This window comes from Notechis scutatus, chromosome 2 (assembly GCF_049901735.1).
Source record: "Notechis scutatus isolate UNSWTSFEM ecotype Mainland chromosome 2, rNotScu1.2, whole genome shotgun sequence".
Classification (NCBI taxonomy): Eukaryota; Metazoa; Chordata; class Lepidosauria; order Squamata; family Elapidae; genus Notechis; species Notechis scutatus.
The window spans coordinates 154,820,986-154,842,858 of NC_142010.1; the positions used below are offsets into that span (position 1 = coordinate 154,820,986).

The following is a 21,873-nucleotide window of genomic DNA, read 5'->3' on the forward strand; positions in this document are numbered from 1 at the left end:
ATGTATATAATGCATAAAAGCAGCATATTACAAATATTTAGGAACACAGTCTTGAATAAAAAGATGGGCCACAACGAAATTGTTTTGAAATTGCATTAAGGATATGGTGAACACAAAGAAAAACTTCTTGGGGTGGGATTTTTTTTTACAATGTTCATTATTTCTAACTTAGTGACAAGCAAAAGAATATACACTGGCAAAACATACTTGATAATAACCATTTTATTCTTTCTATTCTATTATTCCTATATTCTGTATTCATTTTTTTATTCTTTCCTCTCCCAACGTGCCTACCGTCCCTGTCCTATTGTTTCTCTTATTCTTTTATTTTTCTTATATGTACCCATTTCATGTATTCACAACTATGTATACGCTTATACTTATTATCTTGTAAACAATTGGCAAATCAAATAAATAAATAAATAAATAAAATACGGTTATCTGCTAACCTTTAAATTGTTGGTTTTTTTTGCAACAATCCTGTGAAGTGGATTAAACACAAAATGATTATATCAACCCCAAGGCTACATACTGAATTTGGTGACTAAGCGGGGATTTGAATGTGGATTTCTGCCCGACCTTCAGGTCACATAGCATCACTTTTTTGTGTGTGTGTGTGTGAACTTCAACTCCCAGAATTCCTCAGGCAGGAACAAATCATCTTCCTTTGCCCAACCCTCCCACCTCCTCTCCTCTCCCGACTTCCGTCTTGTTTTGCGTCTGGTCCACGCCCACTAGAAGTTTAGCTCCCGCCACTAGCTTCTTCAAAGCGCGTGTAGCTTATAGGGATCAAAGAGAGAGGTCGTGGTGAGTGAGAGGGAACTTCCGGTTAAAAAAGACTACTTCCGTTAACGACAGAATAGTATGCATATACATTTATCAATAGAATTTATATATATATCTCTAGATGACTTGGAGGGAGCTCCCTCGCTTTTACAGTGTTTAATACATTCTTCAGAATCCTTTTTAAAATAAAAAATGCCTCCAAGACCCTCCCCTACCCTCCTGCACTTTTTAATGTTTCTGCGCTGACACTTTGTTTAGGGTGACGTCATCACCCCGAGCCGGAAGCGCTATCCCCCCGGGTGTGCATGTCCCTTTGCTTATTTCGAGGCGAAGGAGTTTCGCCGCAATGATCCGCCTGTTGGCTCCGTTGTCGAGCCGGAGAGCTGCTTCGCGGGTGAGAGAGAGAGAGAGAAGCCGGACAGGGAGCTACTGGGTGGCCGGGAAGAATTTGTGCAAGGAACGAGGCCCCGTAAGGGTCTATTAGATCAGGGTTCTCCAACCTTGGCAACTTTAAGCCTAGCGGACTTCAACTCCCAGAATTTCCCAGCTTTGCTGGCTGGGGAATTCTGGGAGTTGAAGTCCGCCAGGCTTAAAGTTGCCAAGGTTGGAGACGCCTGTGTTAGATGATCCCTGAGGAAGCCTACTGGCATGGTATCAGAGCTCCTGGCCATATATCTGTCAAGGGAGGTGGGTGGGGATACTGGTTCTACGCACGGGTTTCCATTTTTCAACAAATAACTATTTTTTTAAATTGTCTCATTTCTTTATGGCAATAAATTGTTCGATGGGTGTTGAATTAATTCACCCTAAATTAGGGGATTTTAGTTCTTCACAGTTGGGGTTTATGGTAGTGTAAGCATACATTTCACCACGTAAAGAAGATTTTTAATAAATTGGGCTCCATATCCCAGGATTGTTGATAATAATAAGGTGAAATAGTTATAAAGTTTGGGTGACCTCAGTTCCCAGGAGAGCAGCCACATTTTAGATCAATGTGTTGAGTCCAGTTCTGCAGTCAGCTGATGGGTCAGTGTGATGTGCAAACTTAGCATAGGTTAAGCAGGGTCTCCAACTTTGGCAACTAAGAGTTGTGGATTTCAACTCCCACAATTCTGGGAATTCTGGGAGTTGAAGTCCACAACTCTTAAAGTTGCCAAGGTTGGAGACCCCTGGGTTATTAAGTTGAATAGTTGTGTTTATTTTTCCCCTTCCATTCAATCATGTCCAATTCTCAGAAACTGGGCAAATCCCAAGAGTTTTCTTTGCAAGGTTTTTTAGAAGTGGTTTGCCATTGCCTCCTTCCTAGGTCTGAAAGAAAGTGACTGGTCCAGGGTCACCCAGCTGGCTTTGTGCCTAAAGTAGTGTCCAGATGTCTAGTGATTAAGATGTCTTACTCACTACACCAAACTGACTCTATATTTGTGTTTTCCATGGTTATTTATGTTATATGAGTATAGCCATTATGTTTACATCTTCTGAGATTAGAAGAATCCTGGGTGATCCCAAAGTTCACAGGAATCTATGCATAAGAAATCCATTGCATAGTCTCATATTGTATAAAAACTTTGGTCACAAAGTTTCTTTTCTTTTCCTTTTATTTATTTAGCAGCTGTTTATTTCATTTTCTATCTTGCTTATTAGTTTAAAATAATTTCTTCCATGGTTCTTTTTATGAATCATCATCATAACATCCCTGTGAGACAATTAAATTGAGATAATGACTTATCTAAGATCACAACATGAATGTAATATCTGAAGGGATTCATGCTTGTGACTTCTTGATAAGCATCTATTTTCTACATCACTCTAGATCTCATTTAAGAATTATCTGTTAATAAGAGTAAACTCTCTTAATAGATAAGATCAGTCTGAATTCACAGAACACTCTAAATCAAAGCTTGTTTTGCTTTGGGGCTATTTATAATCCCAGTTAATTCTGTTTAATTCAGGTAATCTTGATTAAGAAGATACTCATGTTTTAGCAAGTTGCATGAACATGACCTCTTTTTAAGGTAGCACTCTTGAAAGAGGTGCAACTTGGGATTGTGGGACTTTTCCAATGCATCTGAGCACTGCTACTTTGCAGAAAACCTGCAAAGGCATTGGCAGGCTTTGTGGGAAAGTGATATCTTCTTGTATTGTACTCATGTTGGGTGTTTATTATTTATTAATAACAACACTGGTTTACTGAGTTAACCCTAGTTGCAGCATTTCCACAAAACGTTGAACCATAGTTAATCACACTGGCTGTGTTTGGACAGTGCTGTAATTTTCATTTGCAGTAGGTAGTTCACAGGTCAGGGTGCTCTGTAGATGTTTTAACTTGGAACTATAGTTACCCCATGGCCTGGCCTGCCAAAATACCAATAGCTGGGCATTTTGTCAGTTATAGTCCAAAATTTCTGGAGTCATTTTTCCTTTACTCACTTGTTGAACAATTGAACAACAATCTTGGGTTATTTAACTACTGTTTGCTTTAACCACAATTTCCAGTTTGCAGTAACTGAAAAACACCTGCTAATGTGAAACTGAATTCTAGCTTATTCCTGTTTTAGCCAACTGGGGAAAAAGAGAATTAGCTACGAGCCTGGCTTTTTATCAATCATTTTTTTCCTCTCATGCTTTAATACGATTTATCATTCTGCTTGAACACAATCTTTGCACTGGAGATAATCTTTAATTCATTTTCTATCCCAAGCTTATTTTTACATTGTCAAAAGAACAAAAAGAAGAAAGTTTGGTTGGCAACGTAGATGGTCCAGCTGCTGTGGTGGATGAATCTTCATTGCAAAGTAAGTTTATTTCATGAGAGCATAGTTTACTTCTATGTTTGTAAATTTATACTTGGGGTTCTTCTCCATTACCACAAGGATAGCAGCAATTCTATGAACTGTTAGCCTGAGAGTTAGCGGCTAGACCAGGGTAACTAACTGAATTCTATGGCAGAATGAAATTAGATTAGAAGCCAACTTTCCCCAACCTTGGGCCAACAGCATAACTGATATTCTATTGGTACAAGTTAATTGCATGTATCAAATACTGGTGCCTTTTCCAAGCTGTGATGTGCAGTAGGGAATATTTTTTTTTTTTGCACTTTTCCAATATTATTTTGCAAAAACTTGTTTAAGAAATGTTTTGGAGTCTTCTGATTCCAAATCTTTTGAAGTAACCTTGTGACAATTCCTATGGTCAGCTCAACAGACAAAAAAAAAGATGTTTAACAAACATAAGAGACTACTTTTTGTAATTAAAAAAAGGGAAACTCATCCTCTCCCAAACTGTTCTCTTCTAGTTGAGTCAGGTTACAATTTACATTATTAATTTGTTTAAATGACTCAGATATGTGATACGATATCGATCAGTTGAGGAAATGAAATTGTGACTTCCGGTTTGTCGGCTTCGCGGCAGGGATTTGCGAAGCTGCACGATCCTGCCGCGCTAGCCGTTTTGGGGCTCCGATCCGGACGGATACGAGAGCTGACTGCCCTGCAGGGGCAGCTGAAGGTAAGGGGATCCGGAGAGGGGTTTGGGGGTGTTGCAGACCCCCTCCCGGCCGGCAGAACCCCTTTTCCCAGGACGTGCAGCGGCGTCCGTAATGGCCGCCACAAAGAAGCTGGCAGCCGGGTAAGAATGCGCAGGAGGAAGTGGAGAAAGTGCTTGAAAGGAGAAAGTTTTTCTTGGTTCCTAGGACTCTAAGACATATTTAACAAAATTCCTGAAAAGTATGACTTTCTGAATGATACCTTCGAGAAAGAGGAAAAAGCGGCAGTTTGATGCTGCTGAAAGGATAGCTTACCCTCTTTTTCTACGGAATAAAAAGTGAATATTAAGAAACCTATTTTTTTTAGGTGAAAACTGGCTCTAAGCGATGAGTGGGAAAAGAGAGGACTAAAAAAATATTTGTATGCTAAGACTTTGTTGGAGGAGATGCCTTAAGGATTGAAAGACTAAAATATATTGCAATAAGATTTTAAGAAATAGATTTGGACTTTCTTTTTTTCTGATTGATACTACCCTAGGAGGAGAGAGTGGGAACTCTGTCTTGGTTTGGACTGATTGATAACTTTGGGATTGTTTTATTTTTCCTTTGGAATATTTTGGTTGTTGTAAGAGAAAAGAAAAGAAAAGATTTATAATGGCTCCTTCTATTGAGGAACTGAGAAGGGACTATGAGCAAGCAAAAAAAAATGGTAAAGCTGGTTTGAAAGAAGCCTGCCTTTTTTGGAAATGGCGCTCATTAACTATCAACAAACATTGCAACAGATGAAGACAGCAGAAGAAGAAGAAGGAGAGGAAGCCATCTTTAATAAATCTCAGAACTCGACCAAGAGGAAGGAAGAGGGAAAGGAAGAGAAATAAAGGACTTAAGATTTAAAAAAACATTTAAGAAAGGGAAAAATAAGGTGCAAAATCAATATAATGATGGTAAACAAAAGGGAAGAGGAATACGACAGAGAAGGGAAGCCAGTAAGGCAGAGGCTAGAAGAAGTGGGGGTAGAAAGGTTTGTTGGGAGAAGAAAGAAAGGGAAAAGGTGGAGAAAAGCTACAAAGTTTTGAAATTAAATGGGAAAAAAGGAATCTTTTTTAGGGATAAAGGATAAGTATAATTTCTGCAAAGAGATTTTGCAAGGTACATAAGATGATATTGTAGTATTGTATTAGAAATAGAAAACTTAAATGGCTTAAGAGTTGATAAGAGATTAAAATGTTGAAATGTTAATAATGATTGGTTTTAAAATTTAATAATATGAGGGGAGATTTAGAATATTGAGCTTTAATTAAAAGAGTTTAACAAGATCATGGTATTGATGTTATTATAAAATTTTTATTATAGTATTTTTTTAATATTTAGATTTATTGTTTAACTATGTATTTAATTATTCTGGATGTATTATTCAGTTAGAATGTACCAAGCAAAATCGGATTGGGTATTGGGTGTTATTTTAAAGATTAACTTGATTAATTTAGTGGGGAGATAGAAAGGCATCATACTCTGATTAGTGATTTCAGGAGAAATTTCTTTTTTTTTTTTTTATAAAGAATGAGACAAAGGTACAATAAAGAATGGACAAAAGATACAAATATAATGACTCAAATTAAGATGATTAATTAAGATAGAATTAAAAAGAGTGAAATATGGGGAGAAGTTAATATAGAAGACTTAGAATGGTAAATAAAATAAGTAATGATATGTAATATGAGCATGAATATAGTGGAAGTCCATGAAGAAAGAGATACCTGGGTCCAAGTTACTTTCCAAAAAGATTTTTTTTATGTTTTGTGTGTTGTGTATATATGTTTTTTTTGGGGGGGGAGAATTAATGAAACCTTGCAGAAATATAGAATGAGAGTAATGGTAACTAAGTCAGAAAGAAATAGATGAAATAATAATAATAAAATGGAATAAGAGTAAAGAGAAATAAAGAGAAAATGGATAAGAGGTTTTTGTATGTTTATATGGAAATGGTTTAAAACAAAATTATAGTTCATCTGACTTGTTAAATTTATAATGGAAAAAGGTTTAAATATGTAATGGATAATGATGACTTGTGTGTTTTGAAAATTAATAAAACTTGTTTTTTTTAAAAAAAGAAATGAAATTGTTATGGTTTAGAATTTCTCCAGAAAAAAAATCATTGTTCATCCATGTTTGGAGGTTTTTAGGTGAAATTTTCTGGGTCTTTCCCATTTTTCCATTTTCATGTGTCCATATTAGCGATGAGCAATGTATTCGAAATAGGTTATTCAGAAAACATATTATTAGTAAAATTAGCAATTTGTGAGTAAAGTGTTTAAACAGAGACAATTTGGGAAATCTCACAGGGTTGCTTTAAAGGCTTACATTTGCATAAGTATATACACACAACTATTTTACTTGCAGTTGCCTTTTTAAAGCTTTTGTGGAAAAAAAGGTTTTGTGAAAAATGTCTTTCAGATGCTTCACATTGCCTTTGGTGCACAACACATTACTACCAAAGAAGACAGGTAGTATATTCCATTTGTTAAGGCAGGATAGCCTCTTTAGAGGAACCACTGCTTATGCTGGCGGTGGTTTGTTCTCCGAGCTTGCTGTTTAGTTTTCAAATGTTTTGTCTCCAAGCTAGGTAACATCAGCAGCAGGACCAGAGGTGGGATGCTACCAGTTCGGCCCGGTTCTATAGAACCGGTAGCTCTGAAGAGCAGCAGTCACTGAACCAGTTCGCTGCAATGACCTTTTGGTTGTCTGTTTGGCCCACCCGCCTGCCCGAGCTCTTAGCTGTCCTTTATTTCCTGCTTTTTCAACCTTAGCTGCTTTGCTCGGCACGGCTGAGGTTGAAAAAGCAGGAAAGAAGAGGATTTTCAAATGCTGTGCACCCGTGCAAAACGCACTCTCACCGAACCGGTAGTAACACCGGTTGAATCCCACCCCTGAGCAGGACTGCTTCGGTTTGCTTCAGACAACTGCTTATACTACTCCTATTAACCCTACACATTTGACGCAAGCATGTAGAAATGGGTAATAATTATTTCAGTTTAGTTATCTGTAAAGCATGTTGGTAATAGCCTTTGTTTCCTTTAAGCATTTTTCCAGTTTTACTCTGAAATCCTCTACTGTATTTTGGGGGAAAATATTCTGTTGGTGGCTTTTAGAAGAAGCCACCCATGTTGAGGCAGCAAAGAAAGCAAGGATTTATAAATTGGATAAGGAATACTTTGTTTTTTCCCCCTTGACATTAAGGGTGTGTGTGTGTGTATGTGTGTGTGTGTAGATTATTCAACATGTAATACACGTATTCCTCGATTTATGGCAGACTGCCCAAAAGCTACTTTTGTCATGTGATGGCAATTTGTGATCCCCCACCCCCCAAAAAACCTACAAAAAGCTGGCATTTACTTCTGGTTCGTGGAAAAAAACTGCCCTATAGTGATTAATAGATTTACTTAACCAACATTTCAAAAAAGGTCATGAAAATCAGGTTTGGCCACATGATGACATACATTACGACCATCATGACTTACAACCATAATTTGCCAGGTTCAATTACAGTTGTAACTTGAGGACTACCTCTGTGAGTTAGGTATGATCTGTAACTCTTTTATCCCGTCTAAAGGATCTTCTGAAATGATTGCGCTGTGTCTTTTTCTCTTTTTCTTTCTTAGAAACATCTCCTGAAGTAGTTTCCAGTAATCCAATTCTACGAAAATGCAGCCTCCCCTTCCCCAAACACCTTGAGCCAGTCCAAGCCTGGATCGAATCATTGCAACATTACGATGCTAGGCATCTGGGCTTAGCAGACCTGCATCCGGATGTATTTGCAGTGATGCCTCGGTAAAGGCTGTTGTATTATTCATTTCCATACACTCCCATAAAGCTCATGATTACAGAGATGGTTGAAACTGAGCAAGCTATCTCATTATCCCCCTCCCCTCGCAAGAAGCGATAGAGATTTTTTATTCCAGGTGAGGCTGTTGTCCTGGACCATACAATTCATATGAAGACAGAGTTGTATGGCAGTGAAAATATGATACGCGTATATCTCAGCTATTAGAGCTATGAGCAACTGAGAAATTCTAGGGCACTAATACCGAACTGGTTTGCCTGTGCCTCTTTCGGTTGTTTGGCGTTGTTTGCTTCTGATATATTTTGCTAGCTATTGCTTCTGTCTGAAGCATGTCTCTATATTTTTCCCTCTCAGCCTTGATATCCTACATTCCGTGGCCATCTGGCAGAAGAATTTCAAAAGAATTGTGAGTATTTGAATATAGATGCCTTGGATGATCAATTGTACCTGAGTTTACCTGTCCAGAGAGGTGTGTGCAATAGGCTTAGAGGAGGACCTCTGCATGAAAAGTGCTGCCATTTCCCAAACAGTCTTCCTGGGTAAAGCTGGATATCTAAGTAGCCTTATATTTCTCCCACTCCAAAGAAAGGACAAATGGGCCTTGGCTCTCACCATTTTTAATACATTACAGTTAAGGACACCGAATATCTTTCCATAAGCACTGAAAAACTAGTTGACTCGTCTCTGTCAATAGCTATGGCTTGCTTTATAGCCATAAGGATCACACACCTGTTCATTTTCTGGACCTTAAGATGAGGATACAGGCAAGTGCCTAATGTGCAGATGAATGGACGAAAAAGTAGCAGGAATGGGAGTGACTCGTGGGTGCAAGTTGCAACCTCCTGCCAGCTTTCCTATTTGGAGCAAAATCTGAACACCTTAGAAAATGGAATCCCAGAGAATAATTATTTCTTCCTCAAATCACAAATGGCCCTTAATACTGAGCGTGGCAGGTCTTGTAGAATACAATTTAGACACATCTACATTTTCACCTTGTGAAATTCCATTATGGTTGATTGATTTTTGGCAGGAGGTTGGGTACTATATTACTACCACCAAAAGTCAAGATTGTACATTCTTGAGGGTTGTTACTCTGTAAAACTACGTGCACCTTCATTGTGCAGCACAAAATGTTCAAAGGGACAACTACCATAATAATCATTGCATGCATTCTTTTTATAGCAATAGCGCTTAGACTTATATACTGCTTCATAGTGCTTTACAGCCTTCTCTAAGTAGTTTACAGAATGAGCAAATTGGCCCCAACGATCTGAGTCTTCATTTGATCGCGCTCGGAAGGATGGAAGGCTGAGTCAACCTTGAGCCGGTTAGGATCGAACTCCTGACAATGAGCAGAGTCAGCCCTCTCTGTATAAATACAGAAATTGTGTGACAGATTGATGATTCTGCTATAATTGTAAACATTTCCTAATACTTGGGAATAAAAGAAAAAGGCCTCAGATTGAAGTTATCCGAAGAAGCTGTTATGGGGAGTCCCTAGTTCAAATTTGATTTAATCCATGAATTCCTATCAGGCAGTCTGTTCTGCCTTAATTGTTCCTGGATCCATGGCAAAGAGGTAAAAAGTTGAGCTAACTTGTAAAAGTCTTGAGAGAGTGAAAGAAACGAGAAGCAGGAACTTCATGGAACGTTCTAGTGAACTTCCTTTCTGACGCATCGTGCTCCAGCTTTTAGTCTCTGATCTTACTTTTTGTTTCCAGAGTTATGCCAGGGCCAAGACACGTGCTGAGATGCATGGTGGTGGTAGGAAACCCTGGAGGCAGAAAGGCACGGGTAGGGCCCGGCACGGCAGCATCCGGTCACCTATATGGCATGGAGGTGAGTGAAAAGTTCTATCTCTGGCTCTCAGCTCTTCCCATTTCTTGTAATAAAGTGGCCAATACATCAGACTGTCAGCGGATTACTGTTCCGGATTATTGTCAGCGTTCCAGGGAAATTCCATTCCTGTCAGTAACTCCAAGACACACACGCCATCTCAAAGTACTTTTATTAGAACAGTACCTGGCCCATACTGGGGAAATCTGGAACTAAATCTTCCCGGCTTCCCCGCAAAGTCCCAAGCTACAACACATCCCCTTTTCCCTCATCACCAGATCACGTGCACCAATCCCAGTGTAAGTTTTAATTCTTTCTACGCCACACTCTGTAACCTTGAACTATCGAAATAATATATTTTGCCTACTAAGAGCTACTCAATTAACATCACCCCCCCACTTTCTTCAACTATGTGGCAGCGATGAATTCCATAGCTGACACAGACCACAGCAGAGAAAAACCAATACATAGCTTTGTAAGATATATTATTTTGAGGTAATCATTGCTTCTTGCCTTGCTTTTTCTTATTTCTGTAAGTTTTCTTTTGATTTCGCAGCTTTCCTGCAGACTGGAGTGAGATTCCTCCCCCCCCCCTTTCTTTCTTTCTTTCTTTCTTTCTTTCTTTCTTTCTTTCTTTCTTTCTTTCTTTTGTAAATAGGCCCCTCTGGAAGCCTGTGTTTTGTTAAATATATTTTTAAAGAATTAGAAATACATAAGCCTGAAATTTGTTTCACAGTTTTTGATCAGGAGGGTGAAACCCCTCTCTGATTTCTTTTCTCAGCCCATCATAAAAGCTGCCATGAATTTGTCTGTTTGTTAAAGTTCTCTCATCCTCCAGAGCAGGGGTCACCAACCTTGGCAACTTTGTGGACTTCAACTCCCAAAATAAAGAATAAGCTTTGCTGGCTGAGGAATTCTGGGAGTTGAAGTCCACAAGTCTTCAAGTTGCCAAGGCAATTGGGATTGGGATTTCTGTTACTAAATGATGTCGTAAAGCCTGGTGTCACATGACCATGCCGCTTATAATGACAGAAATTCTAGCACTTCCAGTTGCCATCATTAAGTGAATCCTGCAACATTGTTAAGTATAATGTCACAAGCTGCCATTTGTGACCTTCTGCGAGCTTCCCTCACTGACTTTGCATGTAGAAAGCCAGCAAAGAAGGCTGCAAATGGACCAAGGGATGGAGTGATGTGTGGTAGTTGTGATACAGGTTCCTGCATCATGTGACTACAGGGGCACCACAGTGGCCATAAATACGAGAGCAGTCATATGTACTACTTTCTCAGAACCTTCCAGTTCAAACTTTTGGTCATTAAATGAGAACTACCTTTGTACAGTGTGTTATCCTGGAAACAACATTACAGAGCACTCTCATTTCTCACAGCATCCTGGTGGAGTACATAGCTAGAGAGTACATGACTGCCCCCAAATACCCAGTGAGCCTCAGAGGCTGAGGGTGGCCTTGAGCCAGGGTTTCTCCAGTTTGAACCCAGTTCTTGAACCCCCAACATCACCCTGCCCATTTGGTTCTGCTGCTCACATCCAGCCCAGTTGTGTTAGAGTGGCGCTCTGGCAGGCAGCTCTTTGAATTCTCTGACTCTTCCTTTTCCCCCCCCTTTTAGGTGGTGTGGCTTTTGGCCCTCGTGGCCCCACCAGCTATTACTATATGCTTCCCATGAAAGAGCGTGTCCTCGGACTCAAGGTGGCGCTGACAAGCAAGCAGATGCAGGTATGAGGGCCAGATTGCAGCGTGAAGGCCTGTTTCGTCATGGTCTGCTTATCAGAATCTGGGTGGGTTGGTTCCTAGCCAGTTTTCCAACGGATGTTCCCTTTAGTAGGGAGCACTGGTACTGAAAAGAGTTTGAATGCTCCCTTTAGCAGCTCTCTGTACAGTTCAGAAATGTTTTGGGCCTCTCATGAACCCACTATGATTAATTAAAATGGGCATTTGTGTACGCCTCTATCTGCTTTAAGGGATCTGTGCATTGAAGTTAAAGCAGCTGTTACGTCAGGTGGTCACAGAAGCTAGATAAATGATATTATTAATACTATACTTGGTTCTGAGCATTTTTGCTGAATTATTTTCTAAGTGTTCTGCATTTAAGTTGATGTAAATTCGGAGTTTTGGATATTTTAAATGTTTTGCATGCTTTTGCACAGAAATCTGAGTTAAGAAGGAGCGCAAAGGGTTTTGGAGAAGGAACATGCAGCTTTGTTTAAGCTCCAGGAGTATGTTGCCATATTTTGGCCAAACCGATTGATTGACTTGGGAGATATGGAGGCTTTTGATGGGTGGGGGTCTTAAAGCTCAGTCTGAAGCCTTTTTCATTCACTCCCAAATGGTTCCAGAAACAGGATTTCTGGTGGAATAGTTCGCCTGCCTCTGGATAATATAGAGGTCCTTATTTTCCCCCACGACCTGCAGGGTAATCTCCATATCGTGGATTCTCTGGATATGCCAACCTTTGATCCTCAGTATTTGGCAGACTTGGTTCGCTACAGGCATTGGGGAAGATCAGTGTTGTTCGTGGACGTGTGAGTTGATTTTAGTTGGGAAGTTAAAAGGTTGGAGCGTGTGTGTACATGCGCACACACACATACGCCATCCTATGTAAAATACCTTGTTTTGTCTCGGACTGCTGGTCTCTTCAGCCATGGAAATTTTTTTTTCCTGTAAATCTGTTTTCAAGCTATATCTCAGGGCAGCCATAGGTTAATTAGTGGGAGTCTTGAGTTAGAAGATTATAATTGCCCTGCAAGCTCCCAAATGGAAGTTTGTCTACTGCTATTTGTCTTCCCATGAACTGACAACTACAGGGGAAACTTAATACATTGAGCTATAAGGATGACAGTACAGGTACTCCTTGGATTACAATCACTCCTTCGGCAACCGTTCAAAGTTACAATAGCATTGAATGAGGGTGATTCATACCTGGTCCTCAAAATTGCACCTGTCACAGTGTCCCCACAGTCTGATGGTTGCAAATTTGGGGGCCTGGTAACCACTTACAGCAGTTGCAGCATCCTGTGGTCATGTGATCACCATTTCTGATCGCTTCCCTGCTGACTTCCCACAAGCAAAGTCAATGAGGAAGCTAGCCAAGAGGTTGTAACTTGCTCCTACAAGTCACTCCTGCTCCTGTTGCCTTTTTGCCCATCCACCTGCACTCTGGCACATGTGAAACTTGCCCACTCACACTACATAATACCCACCTGCAGCAATCACCCATGCTTATAGCGCCACCTTGTGATACCTACCCATGCTCTGCAGTGCCCGTCTGCCCGTGGCTCCCACTAGCTGCTGGGATTGCTTTCACTAAGTGATGCAGTCATGTGACATCATATTCTACAACTGTATTGTTTAATGATGGTCCCCATTGCCGTCATAACCCAAGGACTACTTGTAAGACCCAATATACCTGTCCCTGAAACGGTGTCTTTAAAATTATATTAGAAAGTGTTATAATACATTGGGCTTTTCTAGCAGGTGAATGTATTATTTTTGCAGTAAAAAGTTTGTAGATTGCTAGCATTCATGTTATATTAAGTACAACATTCTCATGACTGCTATTAAATCATTTCTTGATTGCAGCAGAGCAGGGATTTGGGATACCCATTTTTTCAAGCACATTAAATATATTTTAGGCTCATGACATCATTCTGCCCCATATGGCTTTTGCTTCAGTCATGTACCTTATGATTTAATCCACATTTTGAAATACCCCTAGTTATAAACTTCCCAGAGTTGCATTGTAAAGGCTTCTGAATTTTACAAAGACCTCTTTAGAGTGACAGAAATCCTGCATCTTTCGACTGTGGAACGGAAGTCTTTCACCTGCAAAAGTGCAGGAAAGAAAGACCTGAGTTTGTATAACGTACCTGATTCCTCCTTCTTGGCTTTCAGAGATGAAATACCTGAAAACATCCAGTCTGCAACAAGCGATCTTAAAACTTTCACAGTGGTGCCAGCAATAGGTGAGTTGAGATTGGATGGGTAGGATTCTTCAATAGACGAGTCCTTGCCTCTCAAGCTATATAACCAGTCATAGGGCTCTATCTTTCCTGTCTCAATCTCTAACTAGCATAGTAATTCCTACGATACTGAATACTCTTTTGTCCTTCTCCGCTTTTGGGGACGATCTGCTGCTTCTTTTCATTGTTTAGGGCTGTGCTATTGGTTACCTCTCTATAGTTTTAGCAAAAATATCTTACATAATAAAACCTTATATTAAAAAAAAAGAATGACAGGGCAGCTGGCCTCTCTTAGGAAAAAGGCCTGATTCTTATTTTTTGCAAACTGTTGGTATTTATGCTTACAGCCTGAAAATATTAACTGCAAATCTTAGAGGTGCTGCCAGAAAGAATGTCTTTCTGTATATGACTGACACCCTGATATTTGGCAAGAGAGCACCAAGGATTGGTTAAGATTTTTTTTTCCTAATAAAAGGCCATAAGAAACTTTCAGCACCTCCTTCCATCACTCCATTATTTTTTTTACCTCAGCTATGAAGTGCTATTGCCTGTATTACATTATCCAGGACAGGTTATGTCTGCAGCAAATGCCACTGCCTTCTGTCCTTCCTTCCTTTTAATCCTTTTTTCAGGGGTGGGATTCAAATTTTTTAACAACCAGTTCTGTAGGCGTGGCTAGGTAGGCGTGCCCATGTGACTGGATGGGCGTGGCTTCTTTTTGCAGCCCCCCGCAAGTTTTTTTGCCTCCTGGGCGTCAGGGAAGCCTCCTGGGGGCGTTTTGCTCCCAGGAAGCTTCCTTGGGGCCCAGGAAGGCAAGGAACTGAGCGCAGGAGGGCGCACAGCACCCCCTGCACTCTGTTTTTGGGCCTCAGGGAAACCTTCTGCGGGGTGTTTTTGTTCCCAGGAAGGCAAAAAATTGAGTGTGGAGGGGTGCAGAAACCCCCCCCCCCGCACACCCCTTTTTGCCTCCCGGGCCTCAGGGAAGCCTCCTGGGCGAAGCGAGGGGCATCCCAGCACAGCTGATCATTGGAACAGCTGGTCGTCGGGAGGGGAAAAAAGAAGGAAATATCTTAAGGAGTGACTGGGTGGGGGAGAGCACAGTGAGCAATGTTGGGCATGCGCGTGATGTCGGGCATGCATGCAATGTTGCGCATGCACGATAAGGACTGACTGGGTGGGGAGGGGAGAGGTGGGCAGAGATGGGCAGGGCCAGCCAGGGGCCGATTTGCTGACAACCGGTTCTATAGAACCGGTCTGAACCGGTAGAATCCCACCCCTGCCTTTTTTGTTGTTTTAAAGCAGCAAGGAGAGGCCAAACAACCTCTTCACAAGGTGCTTGTCCATGGGTTTATTCCTTTCAGCAACCAATATCCTAAAAGCACTTCTCGTAGTCAGGCTTGTCAGTACCCAGGAGGAATGACTTAAAACATTCTTGCTGCCTGTCTTCGTAGTGCGCTAAGAACAGGCATATGTAACCATTTGCTCATCCTTATGTTTTGCTTGTGGTCTGCACTGAAGCCAGTTCTCCCTCCCTCCCTCATTTAAAAACCATTCATTTCCCTCAATTCTGGTCGTGTACATAAAACATAAAAGCTTTATATAACTATTTTAATCAAAAACAGTTAAAAACTATTCTGTAACTGGCATCTTCCAGGGCCAACAATATTTCCAAAGATTTCTGGTCCACAAAGCCTTGGGGGGATGGACGGACTCTGGGGCTGCTTCTTTCCTGTTTTTCATCTGTGGAGTTAAAATAACTCTTTTCACCCCTAGGTCTTAATGTGCACAGCATGCTGAAGCATGAAACCCTGGTGCTCACCTTGGACACCATCTCCTTCTTGGAAAAGAAACTGCTATGGCATGACTCGCGATACGGTCCGCTGTATCCCTTCCGGTTGCCCTACAGTGACTTCCCCTAGCTCATTTGTCAAGGACTGACTGACCCTTTTGTGGGTGTGCGTGTGTATGTTCTTTTTTATTATGTACATTAAAGCTAAACTTTCTGCCTGAGTCATCACCTGTCCTCCCTGAGTATGGGAAGCCTTGAAATAAAAACTTTCAGTTTAAAAATGATGTGGTACCACTCTGGGAATTAATTTAGGTGAAGAAAAGTGGAAACGCTCTTTGTATAATGTATTTCAGAGAAATGGCAGAAAGATTTTGCAGAATCAGACCAAGGTTATTGAGGGTTGTTTTTTTTTTTTTTAAACCTGGAATCTTGTTTTCAGAAACAACCAGTGACTATACCTTTGGAAACCCCTGAGCTGAAATTGGAAGAGTAAACGTAGGTTTTCACAGAACTAAGATTTTACACTTTTTGACTATGGGGAAAATAACATGTTAAGTTTTCCTGCAGTGAAAAATAGACTTTGAGGGCCTATGCTAGGAATACTCACTGTTATGTTCTTCTGTGGAAAACAGTTTTTCCCTCCACTGTACCTTGGGGGGGGTTCCCCCCCCCCGCCCCCGGGGCGGGGGCCCCCCATGGGGCAAATCCTTCTCGGCTGGTTTGTTTTTTGGGCCCCGTTTTTTTTTTTTAAAAAAAAGCTTTCGGTGTGGAAGGTCTTAAATATGGAAATCCATGATAAAGTAGCATTGCAGTAACTACCCAAATTATTTCACATCTAATTTAGAAAGGAATTCTCCATTTTATTTCTTTTGTTTCCCTGGTTTGTCAGCTTCCTGGAAATAGAAAAAAAAATCACTCAGAGGTGAAATATCTTAAATTTTGCCTTGTAAAGAAAAAAAGTTTCATGATACTGTTACGCATTCCTGACCAACAATACTTCACTAAATTAGCAAGCCCCAGATGTATTTGGAGGGAAGTGATTAAATGCAAATTACTTGTCAGTGGCAGAGAAGCAAAAAAAAAAAGTGATGGTGCAGCTACAGAATAAAGTGGCATAATATAATGGCTGGAATTGTAACTTAGGAAGAGATGCAGAGAGACTGGTCTCGCCCAGTTCAGTATTTCTGTATCTGCATTAATTTGATGATGATGTTTTTCCATTAGATATGTTCTTATTTTTGTTCTGCAGGACATTCATAAATAATTACTTATCTGTGGGAACAGATAAATATTTGAATTGGTAAAGATGTAATACTAAAAACTTTCCAGCATTGACATTTATTGCAAGTTTACATTGTTGAAATGTGTAAACTACGCCCTTCAATAGAAAAGATATATTTACAAAATGCTTTGTACTTGAGATGCCACTTTGTTTCAGATTCCAAACGACTCATCTTGATCTTATTGGCAACTTTCTAATGTGGTTGGCCGTACAAATCCAGCGGTGCTGAGTTTGCAAAACCTTGTGGGCGTGGCCTACTGACCACAAAAGTGGAGATACTTTCTGATTTATTCACTATTTCCTCTTTGCTCTTTGTCTAAAAGAGTAATCTGAGGTTATTTCCTTCTTCCTTTCTCAGGCCTATGTATGGAGCAATGCTTTCGGACTCGTCTCCTGGTAGGATTTAGTTAGCAAGGTGCCTATCCCTAGTATGTATTTTCTGTAAATGAATCACCTTTCTATTGTAGTTATTAAATCTCTTTTACTAATCATTTCTCAGGCCAGGTTCTTCCTTTCTGAAATAGCACACAAACCTGCAATACTTTTGAATTTCAAATTAAATACTTAGTGGAGGAGGAGGCTGGGACCATTTTTGGAATATTTGGAAGACCCCTGGTTATGTTTGAAGCAACCTAGTTTGAACTCAGAATAAGCCAGTTCAAATTCAGAATGATTTGGGCACTGCTAATGAAAACAGTTTGCATTAGGCTTTCTTTTTGTAATCTTAGTTTTGAAACAGGCGGATGCAGTTATGCAAGCATCAGTTGCCCGTTTCAATGGAATTCCTTGTGAAACTGTTATAATTAGTTAGAAACCTCACACATTACATCAGTAAGAGAAGTATAATGAAAGAGCAATCCTTAATCTAGTGAAAACATATTTAGTTTAGTTTCGTTTATTGTCATTGCACCTCGTACAATGAAATCAAACACCATCTTCAGTGCACATCATGATCATGACCATGAAAATAAACACAAACACACATCCTTCATCCTCCACACATTGAACTGAAAACCCCTGACACCGCACCAACACTGTTTTTCAGCCTATTTGTCCTTCTTTTTATTATTCTGTACCATCTGCCAGATGGTAATAGTTCAAAAAAAGGGTTCCCAGGATGAGATGGATCTTTGATAATGTTTTGAACTTTCTAAAGGCAGTGGGAGCTATAAAGCTCTTCCAAAGAGTGGAGAGGGCAACCAGTGATCTTCCGGGCAATGACGTTAACCCTCTGGAGTGCTTTCCTATCTGCCACTATGAAATTGGCAAACCATACAGAGGTGCAGTAAGTTAAAATACTCTATGGTGCAGCGGTAGAAGGGTTGTGCTTAAACATATAAGTATTGAAGATACTGTGATAAATGGCATTTGATTTAATGTTTATTTGAACCAGCACCAAATTAATCTTCATTTCTAAAGAGAAAAATCAGTTTCCAGCATTCCGATTTAGCAAAAATTTTCAGAGCAGAATGTTTTACACAGAAATTTGCTGAAATTATAAAATTTCCTTTGTATAACTCCTAGAGCCTGGGAAGGGTGTTCTGTCTCTATGCATAGCTTACTTAGTCATGAATTCATGCACACCCTGTTCACGTGGGTGCATGTTGGACAGAGCTTGCATAATGGGAGGTTGAAGTTTGGAGGTTTGGAGTAAAACAATTATGCTCACTGCAGAGCTCACAGAATGGCCTCGTTCAACTTAACTATTCTGAGATTAAATGGATCAGCCAAGATATTTCTTATATTGGCATAAACTGAAAATAATTTTCACATATCTTCTTTAAAAAAGACAGGGAAATCTCTCCCTGAAAAGTCCAGTGAGGAAAACTCCACCTCATTTCCTATTTTGCATAGTTGTCTTAACAATGAAGGTAGCGTATGCTTACTAAAAGACTGATTACAGATCTCTGAAGGAAGGATTAAAGATTGCAATCACAAGAGTTAGATACTATGATATTTTGGCTTCCTCAATAGCAAAGTGAGATCTGCCCCATTAAAAGGAAGTTTGCTATTTCTGTGATTGCATTTGTTGCTAGTTTAAAGCAACACATCCTCCTTCCCAAATCATAAGAACCCAGTATGGGTCACGCCTGAAGAAGCAACAACCAGAAGTGAAAAGGTTCTGAACAAGATGCTTTCAGGAGACAAGAGAAAGGTTTGTGAAGTACACAAGAACATGGTCAACCATTTGACCTCCAGTTTTCTTTCCCAGAGGAAAAAGAACAGCAGACAACTAACAGACAGACTGAGAAAAAAATGTAAGAGAAGGAGTGGCAAAACCTGGGGGTGGAGTGAAAAGAGGAATCTGCCTACAATCCCTACATAGCCACAAGACCAACCAAGTCCAACCTCTCAAGTTCCAAGAGGACAGATTTTTGTAAATTGGCACCTGTGGTTTTTTAAAAAAAATAAAAAATGGATATTGTGCTTAATTTGATGGATTTCCACACCATGGGGCCTCAGACTTCCATCTAGTGGTCCTATCTACTTCAGTGGCAGCATTCCTTGCCATATTGCACTTGAAACCCTGGAGAAAAGTGGTGAATTAATGCATTTAATTAAAACTGCTGTTCATTAGACACATCAGGAATAATTGGAAGGTACCAGATTTGGGAAGCTCCTCTATTATATTAGAAATTTAGAAGATTCAGATTGAAAACTTAAGTATAAATAAGATCTGTGGATGTTGCTATTTGGAAAAATGAACCACAAACACCACATTTATCCATGCTTAAATAGGGTAATTCTCAAGAAAGCAATCTTTGGATGTTACAGGTCACCAATAGATGGCAGCACTGACACCAGGCAGTGTTTCTCAAGCTTGGCTATTTTAAGCTTAGTGGGCTTCATCTCTGAAAAGCCCTGGCTGGGGGGGAGTTTGGGGGGTTGAAGTTCACATGTCTTAAAGTTGCCAAGGTTGAGAAACTGAGTTAGGAGCTCTGATTTGTCCTTTAGCCTCTGTTTTTTTCACTTCAGTTTGAAGTTGCTGTGAGAAAAGATTATGTTGCAACATAACAATTACGTTACAGAAGACTGCCGTGAACACTTGTCAGTGCATATTAAACAGTCTGCATTATGGCTGGACTTTTGATTGTTGAAGGAATCCTATTGAAATTTACGGCGATGGTTATATTGACATGAGTACTATGCATCACTCGACTCCTAACGAATGTACCTTTTCTTTTGTGTACACGGAGAGTATTTGCACCAAGACAAATTCCTTGTGTGTCCAATCACACTTGGCCAATAATTCTATTCTATTCTATTCTATTCTATTCTATTCTATTCTATTCTATTCTATTCTATTCTATTCTATTCTATTCTACTGGGCCATAGAAAATAAAGAGTGGACTGGAAAGAACTGATTTGTGTGATCAAGAATGAAATGAATGACCTATGATAGCTGATGAATTTTACATGAGAATTTTTGATGTAAGGACAATTGGCAGATTGCTCAAAGTGAAATTGCTGTCAAGCTTGCAATTTACAGGAACATATGGATTACATAACTGAGTTCTTAATTTTAGAAGGTTTGTGTAAGATAGATTCCTTGCAAGCAGAAAGGGAAGTTTAGGGTTGAATGGAATTTAAACATAGATCTCCCAGTTTCAGTTCAAACTCTTCAGAATTTTATGTTCAACTACTTTCATCCAATGCCCTAAATGTGTTGTTGATACTCAAAGTTGTCCCTTCACTTCTGATATTTTATTGCATTATTTCTCTCAAATATAATGAATGTCATAGCCAGTATTTATTCTTATTTTGGAGCTATTTCTTTTGGTCTCAGTTTGGAGAAAAATAATGGGTTTTCACTCACCGAATGATTTTTGACTTGCACTCAACTTTTATTGTATGTTCAAATGTGAGAGGAGATTGTTGCAAGGTATGTTCTGAGTCTTCACAATTCATCAAAGTGGATTAAAATGATAATTGCATCATCCCCTCTGCAACTGAATGGCTTTTCTCCCCCATGCCAAAAAGCACTTTGTTCTGTAGAATTTGGAATAGCAACTTTCACCTTTTTTGTTTGTAAGAGAATATTTTCTGAGTCCCCATGAGAATAGAAGTTTGTACTGCTGATCTACTGGTAACTGACTAAATACAGCTTGTATTTGTTCTCTTACTGTCTTGTTTCAACTTTCCATTTTCTCTTTCAAGAAGGTTACAAATCTGAGAGGTCTGATTGGGTATCTGATGTCATGTCTTCAGCTAGGAGGGTCATGAGAGCTTTCTTTTGCTTATTTGTGTATGTATTGTGACTGGTTTTAATTGTAAAAATTAATAAACTATATTTTTTTTAAAAAAGAGCTGCTTTTGAAGATTCAGAAGATATAAATTATTTTTCCAAGATCACATTTTTTTCTATTTGAGAGACATGGTCTTTTCTTCATTCTCTGCTCTTGGGATTTTATAATCATGTACTAATCTGGATTCACTTTGTTTTTCAGATGTGACTCAACTTAACCTCCTTCTCCAAAATCCCATCCCTTGACTCTCAATGGAAAAAAACAGCTGTTGCATCTCAGAAGCTTCTAAATCCACTATATCTTCTCTTTCAATCTTTCTCATGTGCATTTGTCCAGTCAAAATACATGAGTGATTCCTATAAATGGAATCAACCTAACCAAAAGATACTATTTCCCTGCGTCTGCAGTTGTTACTGCAGCATTGAAGCCAGAAGATAGTGTGTATCTGCAGTTTTGTGGTCAGAAGCCTTTCACAAAAGCTCCAAAAACTGTTGATTATTCTAGGGTTTGCAGCAGTGGGGAATAAAACTGGAACTGATCTCAGCTGTGTTTTTGTTTGTTTGTAGACTTGTTACTTTTCTGAGATGGAGAGTGGGTTATAATCCCACGTATAATACATAGCAGTGTTCTTGCCT

At 39.7% G+C, this 21,873-nt stretch overlaps 1 protein-coding gene across 5 annotated transcripts; it reads left to right on the forward strand.

Moving 5' to 3' along the window:
• The first annotated feature begins 735 nt into the window (after positions 1-735).
• Positions 736-21,776, forward strand: MRPL4 (mitochondrial ribosomal protein L4). Of its 5 annotated transcripts, none has more exons than XM_026676148.2 (10): positions 736-807; positions 1,045-1,180; positions 3,485-3,578; positions 7,927-8,095; positions 8,463-8,514; positions 9,830-9,947; positions 11,571-11,677; positions 12,374-12,483; positions 13,853-13,923; positions 15,694-15,993. In XM_026676148.2, exons 2-10 carry the CDS (start codon positions 1,133-1,135, stop codon positions 15,837-15,839), a joined length of 915 nt encoding a protein of 304 aa, XP_026531933.1. In that variant the 5' UTR covers positions 736-807; positions 1,045-1,132; the 3' UTR covers positions 15,840-15,993. The 5 variants fall into 5 exon arrangements, with proteins under 5 accessions (XP_026531933.1, XP_087813074.1, XP_087813072.1 ...); XM_087956948.1 differs by lacking the exon at positions 736-807 and adding an exon at positions 21,440-21,776 and having other exon boundaries at positions 15,694-15,883; XM_087956946.1 differs by lacking the exon at positions 736-807 and adding an exon at positions 19,204-19,419 and having other exon boundaries at positions 15,694-15,869.
• The last annotated feature ends 97 nt before the right edge of the window (positions 21,777-21,873 follow it).